The sequence below is a fragment of the Podarcis muralis genome, chromosome 17, assembly GCF_964188315.1.
Source record: "Podarcis muralis chromosome 17, rPodMur119.hap1.1, whole genome shotgun sequence".
NCBI lineage: Eukaryota > Metazoa > Chordata > Lepidosauria > Squamata > Lacertidae > Podarcis > Podarcis muralis.
In genome coordinates, this window is record NC_135671.1 from 35,202,863 (window position 1) to 35,216,156 (window position 13,294).

The 13,294-nt window shown below is 48.8% G+C and overlaps 1 protein-coding gene across 6 annotated transcripts in view; it reads right to left on the minus strand.

The window, feature by feature from the left end:
• Positions 1-614: 614 nt before the first annotated feature.
• PDE4A (phosphodiesterase 4A) overlaps positions 615-13,294 on the minus strand; it is a 385,508-nt gene continuing 372,828 nt past the window's right edge. For all 6 annotated transcript variants that reach the window (XM_028712668.2, XM_028712667.2, XM_077921214.1 and 3 more), the window contains 4 exons: positions 9,892-10,046; positions 7,556-7,678; positions 5,626-5,808; positions 615-4,580 (listed from right to left, as the gene is read on the minus strand). In XM_028712668.2, coding sequence (XP_028568501.2) covers positions 4,206-4,580; positions 5,626-5,808; positions 7,556-7,678; positions 9,892-10,046 — 836 coding nt within the window. In that variant the 3' untranslated portion in view covers positions 615-4,205. The remainder of the gene's footprint in view (positions 4,581-5,625; positions 5,809-7,555; positions 7,679-9,891; positions 10,047-13,294) is intronic.

Sequence of the window (13,294 nt, forward strand, 5' to 3'; positions counted from 1 at the left end):
CCCAAGGCAAAGCAACAGATCCCTCCCCTGTCCCCACATCTCCAGGGCCACGGCATCCACACCAATAGAACATTAGAGTTTGCTGCCCTCTTAAAGGTAAAGGGACCCCTGACCATTAAGTCCAGTCGCAGACGACTCTGGGGTTGCGGTGCTCATCTCGCTTTATTGGCCGCGGGAGCCGGCGTACAGCTTTCGGGACACCTGGCCAGCATGACTAAGCCACTTCTGGCGAAAACAGAGCAGCGCACGGAAACACTGTTTACCTTCCTGCTGGAGCGGTACCTATTTATCTACTTGCACTTTGGCGTGCTTTCGAACTGCTAGGTTGGCAGGAACAGGGACAGAGCAACGGGAGCTCAGCCTGTCGCGGGGATTCGATCCCAGACCTTCTGATCGGCAAGCCCTAGGCTCTGTGGTTTAACCCACAGCGCCACCCACGTCCCTGCTGCCCTCTTACGCCACCCACAATGAGATGCCTATAGCAGATGCCTTAGTCTGCTCAATGGTAGGCTGGAACTGGCTTTCTTCCCTTCTCCTTTTGGCCTCCGGGGGATTGAAAAAACACTCACACCTCTTATAGCCTTGCAGAGAAGGCAGGTCACAGGCACAAAGACTCCCTTTCTCCTGGTTTATTGTGAGCTCGGCTGCTGAACGGTTTTGGTAACATTCGAGAGAGAACATTGCAACAGCTGATTAACGACACTGCAAGGAAAAATGACAATTCTACAATTTCCAATGTGTCTATATTACACCATAAATACACAGACAGGAGAAACGGGCAGGGGCAGGGCCTGCGTCCCAGAGCTCTCGAGGAGAGAATGCAGCTGGAGAGTCTCTCAGAGACCTCATTGCTCTCCACAAATGCACTCCCAGCGCAGGTCCTACGGCAGGAGTTTGGGGAGAGAAACCGAGGCAGGGCCGGGAGGGAAAGGAAAGGGTGAGGGGTATTGTTTGTAAGGTTCTTTTACTCTTTTTAGAATAATTTACAATCTGCTTATTCACAACTATGTACAGTCCAAACCTGACCCAACAAACTCATGGAACAGAACTGCATACAAAAATAAAAGCTATACACAAATCAGAAAGAAAGAATTCCTCTCTCTTTCCTTTTTTGTTTTTTCTTCAGTTGAGGCTTCAAGAAAGAAAAGTGAAAAAATACAAAGAAAATGGCTACAGTACTGTGTTCAGAAATGGCCATGTTCTCCTTGGGTAGGGAAGGAGATGCCCTACACTGGCTTTTGAGCAGAGACCAGGGGCTGCAGCGGCTGGCAGGTGTTCTAGGGGCTGGCTGCCTTGCAAGAGCTAGCCCATCTCTCCACCCCAGTTGTCCCCCTGCCCACTACTGTGCTTGGGTTGGGACAGTTCTGGAAGGCTCCTTGCCGCCTGCCTGAACCTATGTACTAGGAGAACTGGCCAAACAGAAGTCAATGCAAAGTGGGTGGGATGGAGACTTTGCAAAAGAGGAGACATGGCTTTGGTTCGAAAGCTCAGCGTGGTGATGGGAATGGGACCTCACTTGTTATTGCTTCACCACTTTACATGGAGGGGAGAGATTAGGGTAGGCACATGCCAGCCCTGAATGGCCACGTAAGACAGGCTAAAGGGGATCCCAGTCCTGGCTCAGGTCCACTCACTCAAGTCTCACATTGTCAAAAGGCCAATCCGCTCACAATTCACTTGTGCTGCCGCTCTCCCACTTTCCTCTCCCTCTGCCTCCAGAAAGAGGGGTTGGGCCCTCTAGCCAGTGGGGGAGTGACCCCCCAGAATCCAGCCAGCCAAGGACTAGGCTACAGCTTCCCCAAGTGGGCAGAGGCACAAGAAAAGAGGACCCACAATGTTTGTTTCCCGCGGTTCTTAGGACTGGATTCCCTAGCACTGCTTGTCCATGCAAATATCTGATGTCCCCGGAGCTAAGGAGAACGTCCACCCAGGGGGAAGGGCAAGGCATTTTGTGGATGGAGAAAAGTTCACCCTCTTCATACCAGGACAATGATGCAGGATACTAGCAAATTATACTCCGCTGGCTGGTTAAGGCAAAGAATAAAAGCAGCCAAAAAGATCTCCTTTTGATATTCCACAGAGCAGATTCTTTTCTTTTCTCTCATGGTGATTTCTGGTGAAAGGGTGAGGCAGAAGGTCCTGCATCTCTAGGAGAACTGTCAGGAGGCGGCCCGGGCTCCTTGTTCTGTGCCCAATAATAGAGCAGGGGAAGAGATCGTCAGGGGAGCAGCATTTGGCATGGAGATCTGTATAGCAAGCTCAGCCCCGTGGAGGGAAAGAAAAGCACATTTCAGACCCCCTTCCTCTGGCCAGTTTCATGCATGTGGCAAAGCTGCCTCTGTATTTCACTTCAAGGCAAGTGACCTTAAAGTAAGAAACCTGCATACTGCTGAGACTCCTCTTTTGGCTGGATTTTCTGTCGACCTGATTGAGCTCTGAGAGATGGAGCTGCTCTGGAACCAGACCCAGGGTCTGAAAAAAGCTATTGGCTTATGTCACAGCAGTGCGAGAATGGTGTGGGGTTTCTGGGCACATGTAAACACATAGTTTTCCTAGGAAGGTGGTGGTCTGAGGTGGATCCTCACCTCTGGAACCAAGAGTGTTAGAGCCTCTAGCCTTTGAACTTAATAAAGCCCCCCCCCCACCCCAGCATACAAACTTCACAAGTCAATCTATGTGATCCAGCCACATTACACTGCATTGCACAGAAATAAAGATTTGGGTTTCATTCATACAGACTCTGCTTGTATCAAGCCTCCTGTGAGAAAAATATGTGCCTAGAGGCACATGCAAATTGTTTGTTTGTTTGTGGTCAGTACACTTGCATTTCCTAGTTGACAAACCTGTAAGCAGGAAGAGGGGTACTGCAGTTTAGAGATTCATCAACTAACAAATCACAGGTTTTCAGACATAAAGATGGTAGTAACCTGCAAATTAGTCCTTAAATAATCATCACTGAAAAACACAAGTCTCTCCTCTTATTATTGGGTTAGGAAGGATGCAAACCAACCCCCCTCTCTCCATCCCATCCCCATTACTGGGAGAGGAATACTCACCCCTGAGGTCCCCTATGGAGCTGTCTGGGCAAGTTGGCCAGTTACAACCATTCAATCCTGGCCATATTGCCTTTTCTCTCTTTTTTTTGTGCAAAATGATAAACGGAGGAAGACTTGGCTATTTGGAAACTCAGATAAAATGTTTTGCTTATTTGATTTCTTGTTCCCTTTTGTTTTCTTTAAAAGCAATGTCTTCTCCCATTTGCTTCTGGGAGAATGTTATGGCGTCACAGGCAAAAAAAAAAAAAAAAGGAACTCCCCACCTGCAAACCATTATTATTATTATTAATTTTTTTTAAAAAGTGCATCGGAAAGAAAGAAAGAAAGAAAGAAAGAAAGAAAGAAAGAAAGGAGGCAAAGTCCTTTCTTCTTACCAGTCCGATCAAATCAAAATAAACTCACAAAAATAAATTAGCAGTAGCTTAAAAAAATAAGTTACAAAAATCAAAGTTATTAGAACTCCCCCCCCCCAAAAAAAATCCCCAATGTTTTGAACACCCTGTTTTCCAGCTAGGAGGGTTATGCTGTGATGGGCAAAGGAATAAAGGCACCAAACGATCCAGGAGGGCATGTCTGAAGCAAGGGAGCCAGATGAACAGAAGGGGCATGGGTGAAAATTATTACTGGTTTTTGGCATTGAAGCCCTGCAGCGTCTCTGCTTTGTTTTACTACAAATGGCTTAAAATACTATTATTATTATTATTATTATTATTATTATTATTATTATTCCTCCTGCTTGGCCTTTGCCACCACTTCATACATGCTTTTCATCACCATCGCCCTCCTTCTGTTCCTGATGGCACCCGTCTTTTTTTTTTTTTAAGCAGCAAAGGAAAATAATAAAAACCCACTCGGCAACAACGGAGAAGAAAGGAAGAAAAAGAAAGCAAAATTAAAGGTAAGATTATTTCTGGAGTGCTTGGGCCGCTCACTGAAGCAGCAGGGCTACTGCCCCTTGCTTGAGCCAACCTGGTTCTACAGTTGCTGTGTATATTTCCCTTTTTTTCTTGTTGATTTTCTTTTTATAAAAAATACAATAAAAATAAAAAATGAGTTTTTTCGTTGTTGTTTTTTTATCCCTGCCCCTCCCTCATGAAAACTTTCGTGTGTGTGGGTTTTTTTGCTTTTTCAGTTGTCCCTTCCCCAAAGTCATGATGTGCCGGGAGACGTGTCGTTCACTGTGTCGTCCGTTAGTCTGTCCTGCCCTTCCTGGGACTCGTGTTGCTGCTCCTCTGCGGCTGTGTAGTAGCTATTGTCCTCGTCGCCGGGGCTGCTGTGGTCCTTTTCAGACTGCTCTGAGTCCTCCCCCTCTTCCTCCAGAGTCAGCTCAAACTGGAATTTCTCCAGGCAGGCTTCATCGTCCTTCTCCGTGTCGTCCGGAGGGGGAGAGGGGCTCTGGGGGATCATGCTGTGGTACCAGTCCCTGTTGTCCTCGAGGGTGTCCAAAATGTCTTGTGCATCTGGGTGCACCAGGTCCGCCCACGTCTCCCACAGCGGGTGCACGATGTAGTCAATGAAGCCCACCTGAAACACAACCGGGGGCAGGGAAAAAGAGGGTTGGTAACAGAACAGTGAGCAGTATTGCTGTTAGGTACTGAGTTGAATAGGATCCAAAATGCAGCAGTCTGATTGGTCCTAGAACAATAGGAACCAGAACGCAGCAGTCTGATTGGTCCACAGGAGCCACCCAATCCAGCTCCAGGTGGAAGTGAATCCGCAACCTGATTGGCCCCCAGGAGAATCCCGGAATTAGCCAATCATGTGGGGCGTATTGTGTAAATAATGTATATATAGCAGACATTCTGGGGGAACTTCCATTCCTCCTCACCACTATGAGCTGAATAAAGAGCATGAAATCCACTCTCGACTCCGGGTATATTTCAATTGCCAACTGCAGTCCCTTAAGGGACACCCATGAACTCATCCTGTGCTTCCTCAGGCCACAGAAAAAAGGCCTGGGTGCTTTTGTAACAGGTACATTGTGGGGGGCTTGAGCTAAGGGCCCAGGAAGCTAAGGGGGCTTGAGGCAGCCTGACAGAGGAGGCCACACCAGGCTATGTGGTCCCACAGTCTGACAGCATACAGCAGCTTCTTTTTGCTTAAAACAGCAGTTTCTTACAGGGAAAAGGCAGGTTTCTGGCAATGGATCCTCTGTACCAACTCATGGCCGACGATTCCTTGCACAAAAAAGCACTTGCCTGTAAAAGACTCAGCTATGTATCCTGAAAGCCATAAGCTGCTGGCTCACAGTCACAGGAAAGAAGCTCGCTTTCATCCCAGTGCCAGATTCCTGCTTTCTTCCAATGGACATGGCAGCCCCTCCTTTCTCCTGTAATGGATCTGGGGTTTCCTTTCTCCTTCTGGACTGGCTACGTTTACTCCCTACTTTCTCCCGGCCCCCCCAACTTCTGGTGAAGTTGTATTTTTGCTGAAACTCAGGGATGGGAGCACGATGATGCTCCAAAGATAAAGTGGGTTTTTGGCAGCAGCCATCCCATGCCTGAATTTTCCTAGCCTTGGGACCCCTCTGTGCCTCCCTGGAACATTATCCCACTTGGCCATCACGCACCTGCGATTTCTCCACGGAGGCCGTGTGCTTGTCGCACATGGGGCTGATCTCCATGCCCCGCTCCCGCTCTTTGTCCCCCTGCCGGAAGAACTCTTCCATGATCCGGTCTGTCCATTGCCGATAGAGCTCCAGCGGCTTCGTGGGGTTGCTCAAATCCGCACAGTGAACCATGTTCCGCAGGACCTGGTTGTAGCCAGAAAGCGCAAGGACAGTCAGAGAGAGGCAAGAATGCGGAAGCAGCTCCTTCCCGATTCTCAATAATAATAATAATAATAATAATATTTTATTTATATCCCGCCCTCCCCAGCCAAAGCCGGGCTTAGAGCATCTAACAACAATAAAAGTAACACGGCATTCTAAAATCAATTCATTTTAAAATCAGTTCAAAATCAAATTAATGGCAACCATTGGGCTAGAGTTCTGTGAGGATTACCAAAGGATGGGGTCAGACTGTGCCTTGGCCAAAGGCCTGGTGGAACAGCTCTGTCTTGCAGGACCTGCAGAAAGATATCAGGTCCCGCAGGGCCCTAGTCTCTTGTGACAGAGCGTTCCACCGGATCGGGGCCACAGCCGAAAAATCCCTGGCTCTGGTTGAAGCCAGCCTAACCTCCCTGTGGCCCAGGAACTCCAAGATGTTTTTGTTTGAAGACCGTAAGGTCCTCCGTGGGACATACCAGGAGAGGTGGTCCCGTAGGTCCGAGGGTCCTAGGCGGCTGAACACCAAACCCTTGGGAAGCAAAACGGTGAGTTGTGTGTCTGCATGTGTGCAGAGGGAGAAAAGACCTAGACGGAATCAGCCCCCCTCTGGTCTCAGAGCCTAAGGAGGTTGGCGAGTGGGAAACCTAGGAAAATGACTGTGCAAATGAAGCAAAGGCTCTGGCTGTCCAACCCATGTGGCAAATTTCCTGCGCCACCACAGCAGTAAGGCCCTCTTGGTCTGCTACTTGGCGTGGGCAACACCAGCGCAGAGGGCCCAAAGGAGGGTCTGCAGCTTATTCAGTTGTCAGGTGACAAAAGGAGCCAATGGGATTTCTAAGGTCTGGGGGGTGGGAAGTGAACGCCATCATTGTCGTCACTACTGCCAGGAAGATACAAGGAGCCACAGATTGCCCAGTCACCTGAAAGGAGGGGCTCCAGCCCCAGGGACACAATTATGCATGTGTTTGTATGCCCAGGCTGTTTTTCCCTGCAGGATCTTTAAGGCAGGTAAAAGGTAAAGGACCCCTGGCCGTTTAAGTCCAGCCAAAGGTGACTATGGGGTTGCGGCGCACATCTCGCTTTCAGGCCGAGGTAGCCAGCGTTTGTCTGCAGAAAGCTTTCCGGGACATGTGGCCAGCAGGACTAAACTGCTACTGGCACAACGGGACACCGGAACAGAAGCCAGAGTGCACGGAAATGCCGTTTATCTTCCTGCTGCAGTGGCACCTTTTTATCTACTTGTGCTGGTATGCTTTCTAACTTTAAGGAGGAGAAGCTGAAGCACAGGACCTTTTCCCAGTCTTAACTGTGTTTTCAGTGTGTGTGTTTAAAATTTTTAATATTGTATGTATTGTGTGTTTATATTTTCTTTTTTCGAAGGCTTCCTTGAAAGGCTGTTTTTAGGCAGCAGGCCAACAATTTAAATAAAACAATGTCATCCGTCCACCTTCCCGCCCTAGCCTCAGATGCTGGACTGGCTCAATAGCTTGAGCAACACATCTGAGAGCAAGCTGCTGCCAGGCGACCCTTGCAACTGCTTCCCAGCTTCCTTGTGGCCCTTTTATCTGAATGCCAGTTCCGGGACCAGCTGCCCTTTGCCTCCCAGCCTGCCACTGGGGTGGGGACTGACCTCCTTCCTGCTTATCCTGGGCAGGGCTGTGCCTCTGGACAAGAGGACCTGAGCATCCTTTCCCAATCTGTAGCATGCAGGACTTCATCCAGCCTTGCCCACCTGTATTCTGTCAGTGTAGTTGTCCAGCAGAAGCACCCCTGAGCTGGTCACTTTCTTGGTCTCCACCATCGTCTTGAGGTCGGCCAAGAGGCTCATATGTTTGGACATGTCGGTAGCCAGGACCTGCAGAAGTAGAAGCCATAATTTTTGATAACGGAAGGGGATCTCACTTTCATGGGCTCCATGCCTTTGTTCGTGCTCCATCCTTCCTCCCAGGGAATTTAGGCTCCTGTGCAGACAGACAGCAACCCAATGTAGTTTTCTTTCATCTAGCCCAGAGGTTTTCGACCTTTTTGAGTCCACGGCTCCCTTGACCAACCTTCTTTCTGCAGCACCCCAGTGGGGCTCAGGAGCCCAGTTCTGTCACCCGTCGCCTGCAGAGCTGGCAGCCTCTTGTCCTTTTTCGAACACCCTCCCTTGTGGAGGGTTCCCTCAGCCCCTCCTCTCCTCTCCCGTCTCCTTGGGAGTCCTCAGGGCAGCCACTGCTGCTCATGGTCTCTGAGCTGCGCCCCCTGCCCCAAAGAGAGGTGACTCCTCACACTGCCCCACAGGGGGCTAGGACTTCCCAACAAGGGCTGGCTGGACTCCCTCACCTGCTGGCTGCTTACTCTGAGGCCACCTCAGCTCCTGGTAACCAGCACCCCCTGGCCAGCCCCAGAGGCACCATTCACCTGTGGAGCTTGGAGTCGGGGCTGCTGCAGCAAACAGCTATGGGAGCCTTTGGGAGGCAGAGTCATAAGAGGGCATCAGAAGAGGGAGGGAAGGAAAGAGGGACAGAGGCCAGCGTTGCCCACAGCACCCCTGACCATCATTCAAGGCATCCCAGGGTGCCACGGCACACTGGTTGAAAACCACTGGCCTAGCCCCTCCATGAAGCCTAGTGACTGTGGGACTGCCACTCTCTAGGAGGGCTTCCACAGTCCTCTCCTTAGTGCTCTTGAGGTTGTTCTACCATATCTGTTCTGAGGAGAGACAGGCTGAAGAAACACCAGAGCTGTCAGCTGATGAAACCATTTTTAGATTACTTAATCAGGGACCTTTTAACTGATTATTTTAATCAACTAAATTTACATGAGTTTGAACATTATCATAACGCCAATGAGCTAATCTCTCGTCCCTCCCCACCTTCAGGATTTTCTCTGAAACAACAGAAGCAACCTTAAAGCTCCTCCTAAACCAGGCTGGGACTGTGGGGTTCTGCATATCCTGGCATTTAAGCAAATCTTGCAAAAAGTCTGCTTCGTCTGTCATCACCCACCCGGAACAGTTGGCAAGAAAATGACTCTTTTGCAAGCAATGCATCTTAGTCCACTTGGCTCTATCTCAAATATTAGACAGAGCCAGTGTGCCTGTTTGGGGCTCATGGGAGACGGGACCGGATGTTGGGCCTGCAGGGCATCAACACAGCAGGCAGCTGCCAAGGATGCCTGTGCTCTAGTTGCTCTGATAACACCATCCCTCCAACCCACAAACCAAGCCTTTTCCGACAGGGGTTGCCACGTACTCATCAGCAGGGTCCTGCTATGAGTGGGCCCTGTGGCGCCCAGAGCAGTCTACAAAGTGGATGGCTGATCTAGAAAAAGGAAGGATGGATGAGAAGGGAAGGAGGACCCCCAGAAAGAGGGGACTTCGTTCTGCCTGGCAAGCTGCAATGCTTGGGCTAATGGCACATGTGCCGTCATGCGACACGGATTTCCACCCACCCTATTTTTACTGCCAGGGAGAGGGAGGCTGCTTGCTGGTTTTTCTGCCTCAGCCTTGGACGCTGCGTATCTGAACTCTGGGCGTTGGTGACATTTGGGGATGTGCCTTAGGCAGCGATGTGCCTTGTGCTACCATGGTCAATATGTCAGAGTCACGGTATGCCACTGTTTCAAATTATATAGTCCTGCTTTTGGGGACCAGAGCAGAGGGGAGCAACACAGAAGCCAGCGAGACGGGAGGCAGTTTCTGCACTAAGACAGAGGATCAGCCTTGCCACCCATTCCTCAAATCCCAGGTCACATTTTCCTGCTTGAGGTGCAACTACAATTTCCTCCTGTGTTGGTCTTTGCATACAACTGCTGCCATGACATGTGTACAATGGGCAGCAAAGGAATGACAGGAGACAAATCAAAATTATTCTGCTCATTAGAAGGTCCACCAGCTTAGTACTTCAGACAGAAAGCCCGAGAGGGATGATGTCCCTTCATACCTCTGCTTTTAAACAACTGAATTCCCCAAGGCAAAAAACGAGGAATGGAACCTCGAACTGGGAGACCCAGCCCAGGATTGGAGTAGGGGAAATGCAGGCTTGTTCTTGGAAGCAGCCAATGGCTCTCCTTTCTGAGGCTCACCATGTCGATGACCATCTTCCGCAAAGTCTGTCGCTGCCTCTTGCTCAGGTTCTGGAAAATATCGCAGTTCTCTTCCTGCAGCAGCTTGAAACCCACCGCCAGGTGATGGTTCTCCAGGACTGACTCGTCGTTGTACATCAGCGCCAGCTCCGAATCTGCCAAGGAGGATCACGTTAGTCGGTGTCACGGAGAACAGGAACGTATATTTCATTTTAGTTGCTGACATCAGCATATGGCTTACAGGATAAAAAAACAAATGAAATAAAAATGAAACCATCAAACAATCTGAAAATGCCTGGAGCAGCAGAAAGGAATCATGAAACAAAACGCAGCAATAAACCACAACACTCTTCAAAACCAAGGTTTGTTGAATACATATAGTCTGGGAGGCATGTGGCTCTCTAGGGGTGAGGGGGGCGAGTTCCACAACCTAGGCACCACAGCTCTGTCTGGTGTCACCAACAACTGTACTGCCACCACGAACAAGGCCTCTGCTGACTAAATCAACAGGCAGCTGGATTTGTAAATTCAATCCCTGAGGTCCCGGAACATATTACTTCCGGGTTTCTCTGCTCGCGCATGCGCTCAAAATGACATCACACACATGCGTGGAAGCTGTGAAACATGACCCATGCAGTCGCGCATTACGTTTGCTTCAGGATGCGAACGGGGCTCCAGTACGGATCCCGTTCGCATCCAGAGGTACCACTGTATATGCTATTCCAGAACAAAGAGGCCACTTAAGTCCTACAGAAGCGAAACATCTACAGAAGGAGGAAGAGCAGAACAACAACCCGCAAGAATATTCTGCCCTCGAATAACCCAGGAAGGCAGCACTTTTTAGTTATGCACCTCCCTGTAATTTTACAGGAGTTCCTTGCCCCCTTATCCACAATGGATTTGAAGAGCAACTTCTTTTCTGATGTTTGGAAACTACTGTCAAGGACTTTGTGATGCTCCCAGAAGTCCCTCATGTCCCCAGGAAGTCCTGCAGCTACTTTGCCAAGCCCAGACTTTTCTTAAAACACCTGCCGCCACCACAATCTCTTAAAGAAAACAGTAAGGCTTTCTCTTTATATCATTACACAAGTATTTTTTTTTTATGTTGCAAAATTATAAACTGCTTAACAGGCTGAGGTTATCGAAGTAGCGTACAATGAGGTAAAGACCATGTCTACAAACTCTAAAAACAATAAAACAATTCCTAGAGATGTACAATTAATATTTCATAAATGATGGGGTCACTCTTCAGGAAAAGCCTTCTCAAACATGACAAAACAAAATTATCTATGCTAGACACGTGGGGTGAGATATATTTACCTGATAATCCATCCGGACAGGAACACAGACAGTTAAACGTGAACATATATTTAATTAAAGAGCAAAACAATCAGAACAAATAGTCCTTCTATACTGAAGTCTTACAGGTCTAGTTTTCTGACCTAACCCAACTGCCTATCTTTCCACAACAGCTATCTGAATTCCTTTAAATATATACTTTATTATCTCCCTCACCTCATTTCTTCCTCACAGCCGCATTGTCCACCCAAACCGACATTCCCAGACACCCTTCTGGTGTAATCCATTTTAAGTCAACCCATAGTCCTGTTTCACTCCCCTGCTGTCAGTCATTCCTCTACAAGCTCTTCTATCACAAACCCACCCCTAGCAACTTCTATTTGGGATAAGTAAGTCTTCTTCCTTCCTTCAGCTCAGGGATAGGAGACCTTGGGCCCTCTAGACCAGGCATCCCCAACCTGTGGCCCTCCAGATGTTGTAGCCTACAACTCCCATGATCCCTAGCTAACAGGACCAGCGGTCAGGGATGATGGGAATTGTAGTCCAAAAACATCTGGAGGGCTGAAGGTTGGGGATGCCTGCTCTAGACATTGCTGAACTATCAGTCCCAGCAAGCAAGGCCAACAAGCAAGGCTGGTGGGAGTTGTCATTCAGCAACATCTTGATGGTGGACCAAAGGTTCCTCACCCCTGATGTAGCTTGCCAGTGCTGAAAAGAGGCTCACAATGAATCCAACATTTATTTATTTCTATATGGCATTTAGGGCAGGATTCACTTAACCAGCCCCATCCATGGAAACCCCTGGAGCAATGTACAGGGAGAGGAGAGCAGGGGTGGAAGGAAATAATTTCATCTGCCAAGCAGCAATGCAAGTAAAAGCAGAATGATTGGAAGAGTGTGGAACTCAACCCCCCCCCACAAAAAAATTATCTGCTTAATAAAAAGTATCTACCTGGATTCCATTTAGCATTGTTACACTAATGAAGTTACATAATCCTCTTAAGTATGATAAAGATCTGCTTTTGTTCGGTATTAAGTTGTCTACTGCACCAGTCAAGGCCCCCTGACAATTTGGGGAATGTCTGGAGCATGGACAAAAATTTGGGACAGTGGGATTATGAAAGGCTTTTGATGGCAAAATAAGGCAAGGCCCCAGTTTTATACCCACGACAATCCCTGTTTACTTCTTTCTGGTGGTGATCGCTATCAGGGGGTTCCACTTGCATGAGGGTAAGGAGGGAAGACAGTAAGTTCGAACTGGAAATTTGTTTGCTATCAGTATTGAAAGAGATGAGCTAATTCCTCTTTAGAGTGTCCCCCTCCCTGGGCCCATGGCTGTGTCTGAGTGGGAGAAATTGCTTCAGTCCCCAGGGCATCTTCCATATCTGATTTGCCTGGCTAGCTTTTGGTAACCCTGACATCTTTCCCCCTTTGCATCCCTTCTAGTTTTCTATCACGTGTTTTGAGAAGGGTGCACAATATGAAGGTCACCGGGAAATTCAGCTGGACTAATTCCCTCCCCTCCCGGGCAGAGCTGGGAAAAGAGGGCGAGTGGCAGCCTGGAGAAGAAGGGCAACGCTGAAAATTACCTTATACAGAATCAGGGCCACGATTCCATCTCTCTCAGCACCATCCACGATGGCTGAGGCTTTCAGTGTTTCCAGTGAGAACCTATCCCTGCCCTGCCTGGGAATTCTGGGGATCGGGGCTACGGCCTTTCACAAGCGACTGCTCTCCCTCCCCCCTCTGAAAGTTTAGCAGTGGGACTCTCAGAAGGAGGCCATGCACGTGTGTAGATTGTGCACACACAGGAGCATACCTGAGAGGGCCTCACCTGTCCATCTTAGAGTGCTCTATGCCAGGTCCCCTCATTTCAGGAAGCAAGAGCATTCTCTGCAGTGGTGGTTGTTTTAAAACCATACAAAACAGACACTCGTGGCAAAGATCCATTTATCTGGCTGCAAAAGCCCATCAGAACAAACACATCTTCACTGCCATGTGATGCTCAGGATGTATTCCTGACCCCCACAGAGCCAATTCCAGGGACCTTGTGCAGGACTTCCACTGATGGGGCTTCTTAGGTGCATCTCGAACACTCGTTGCC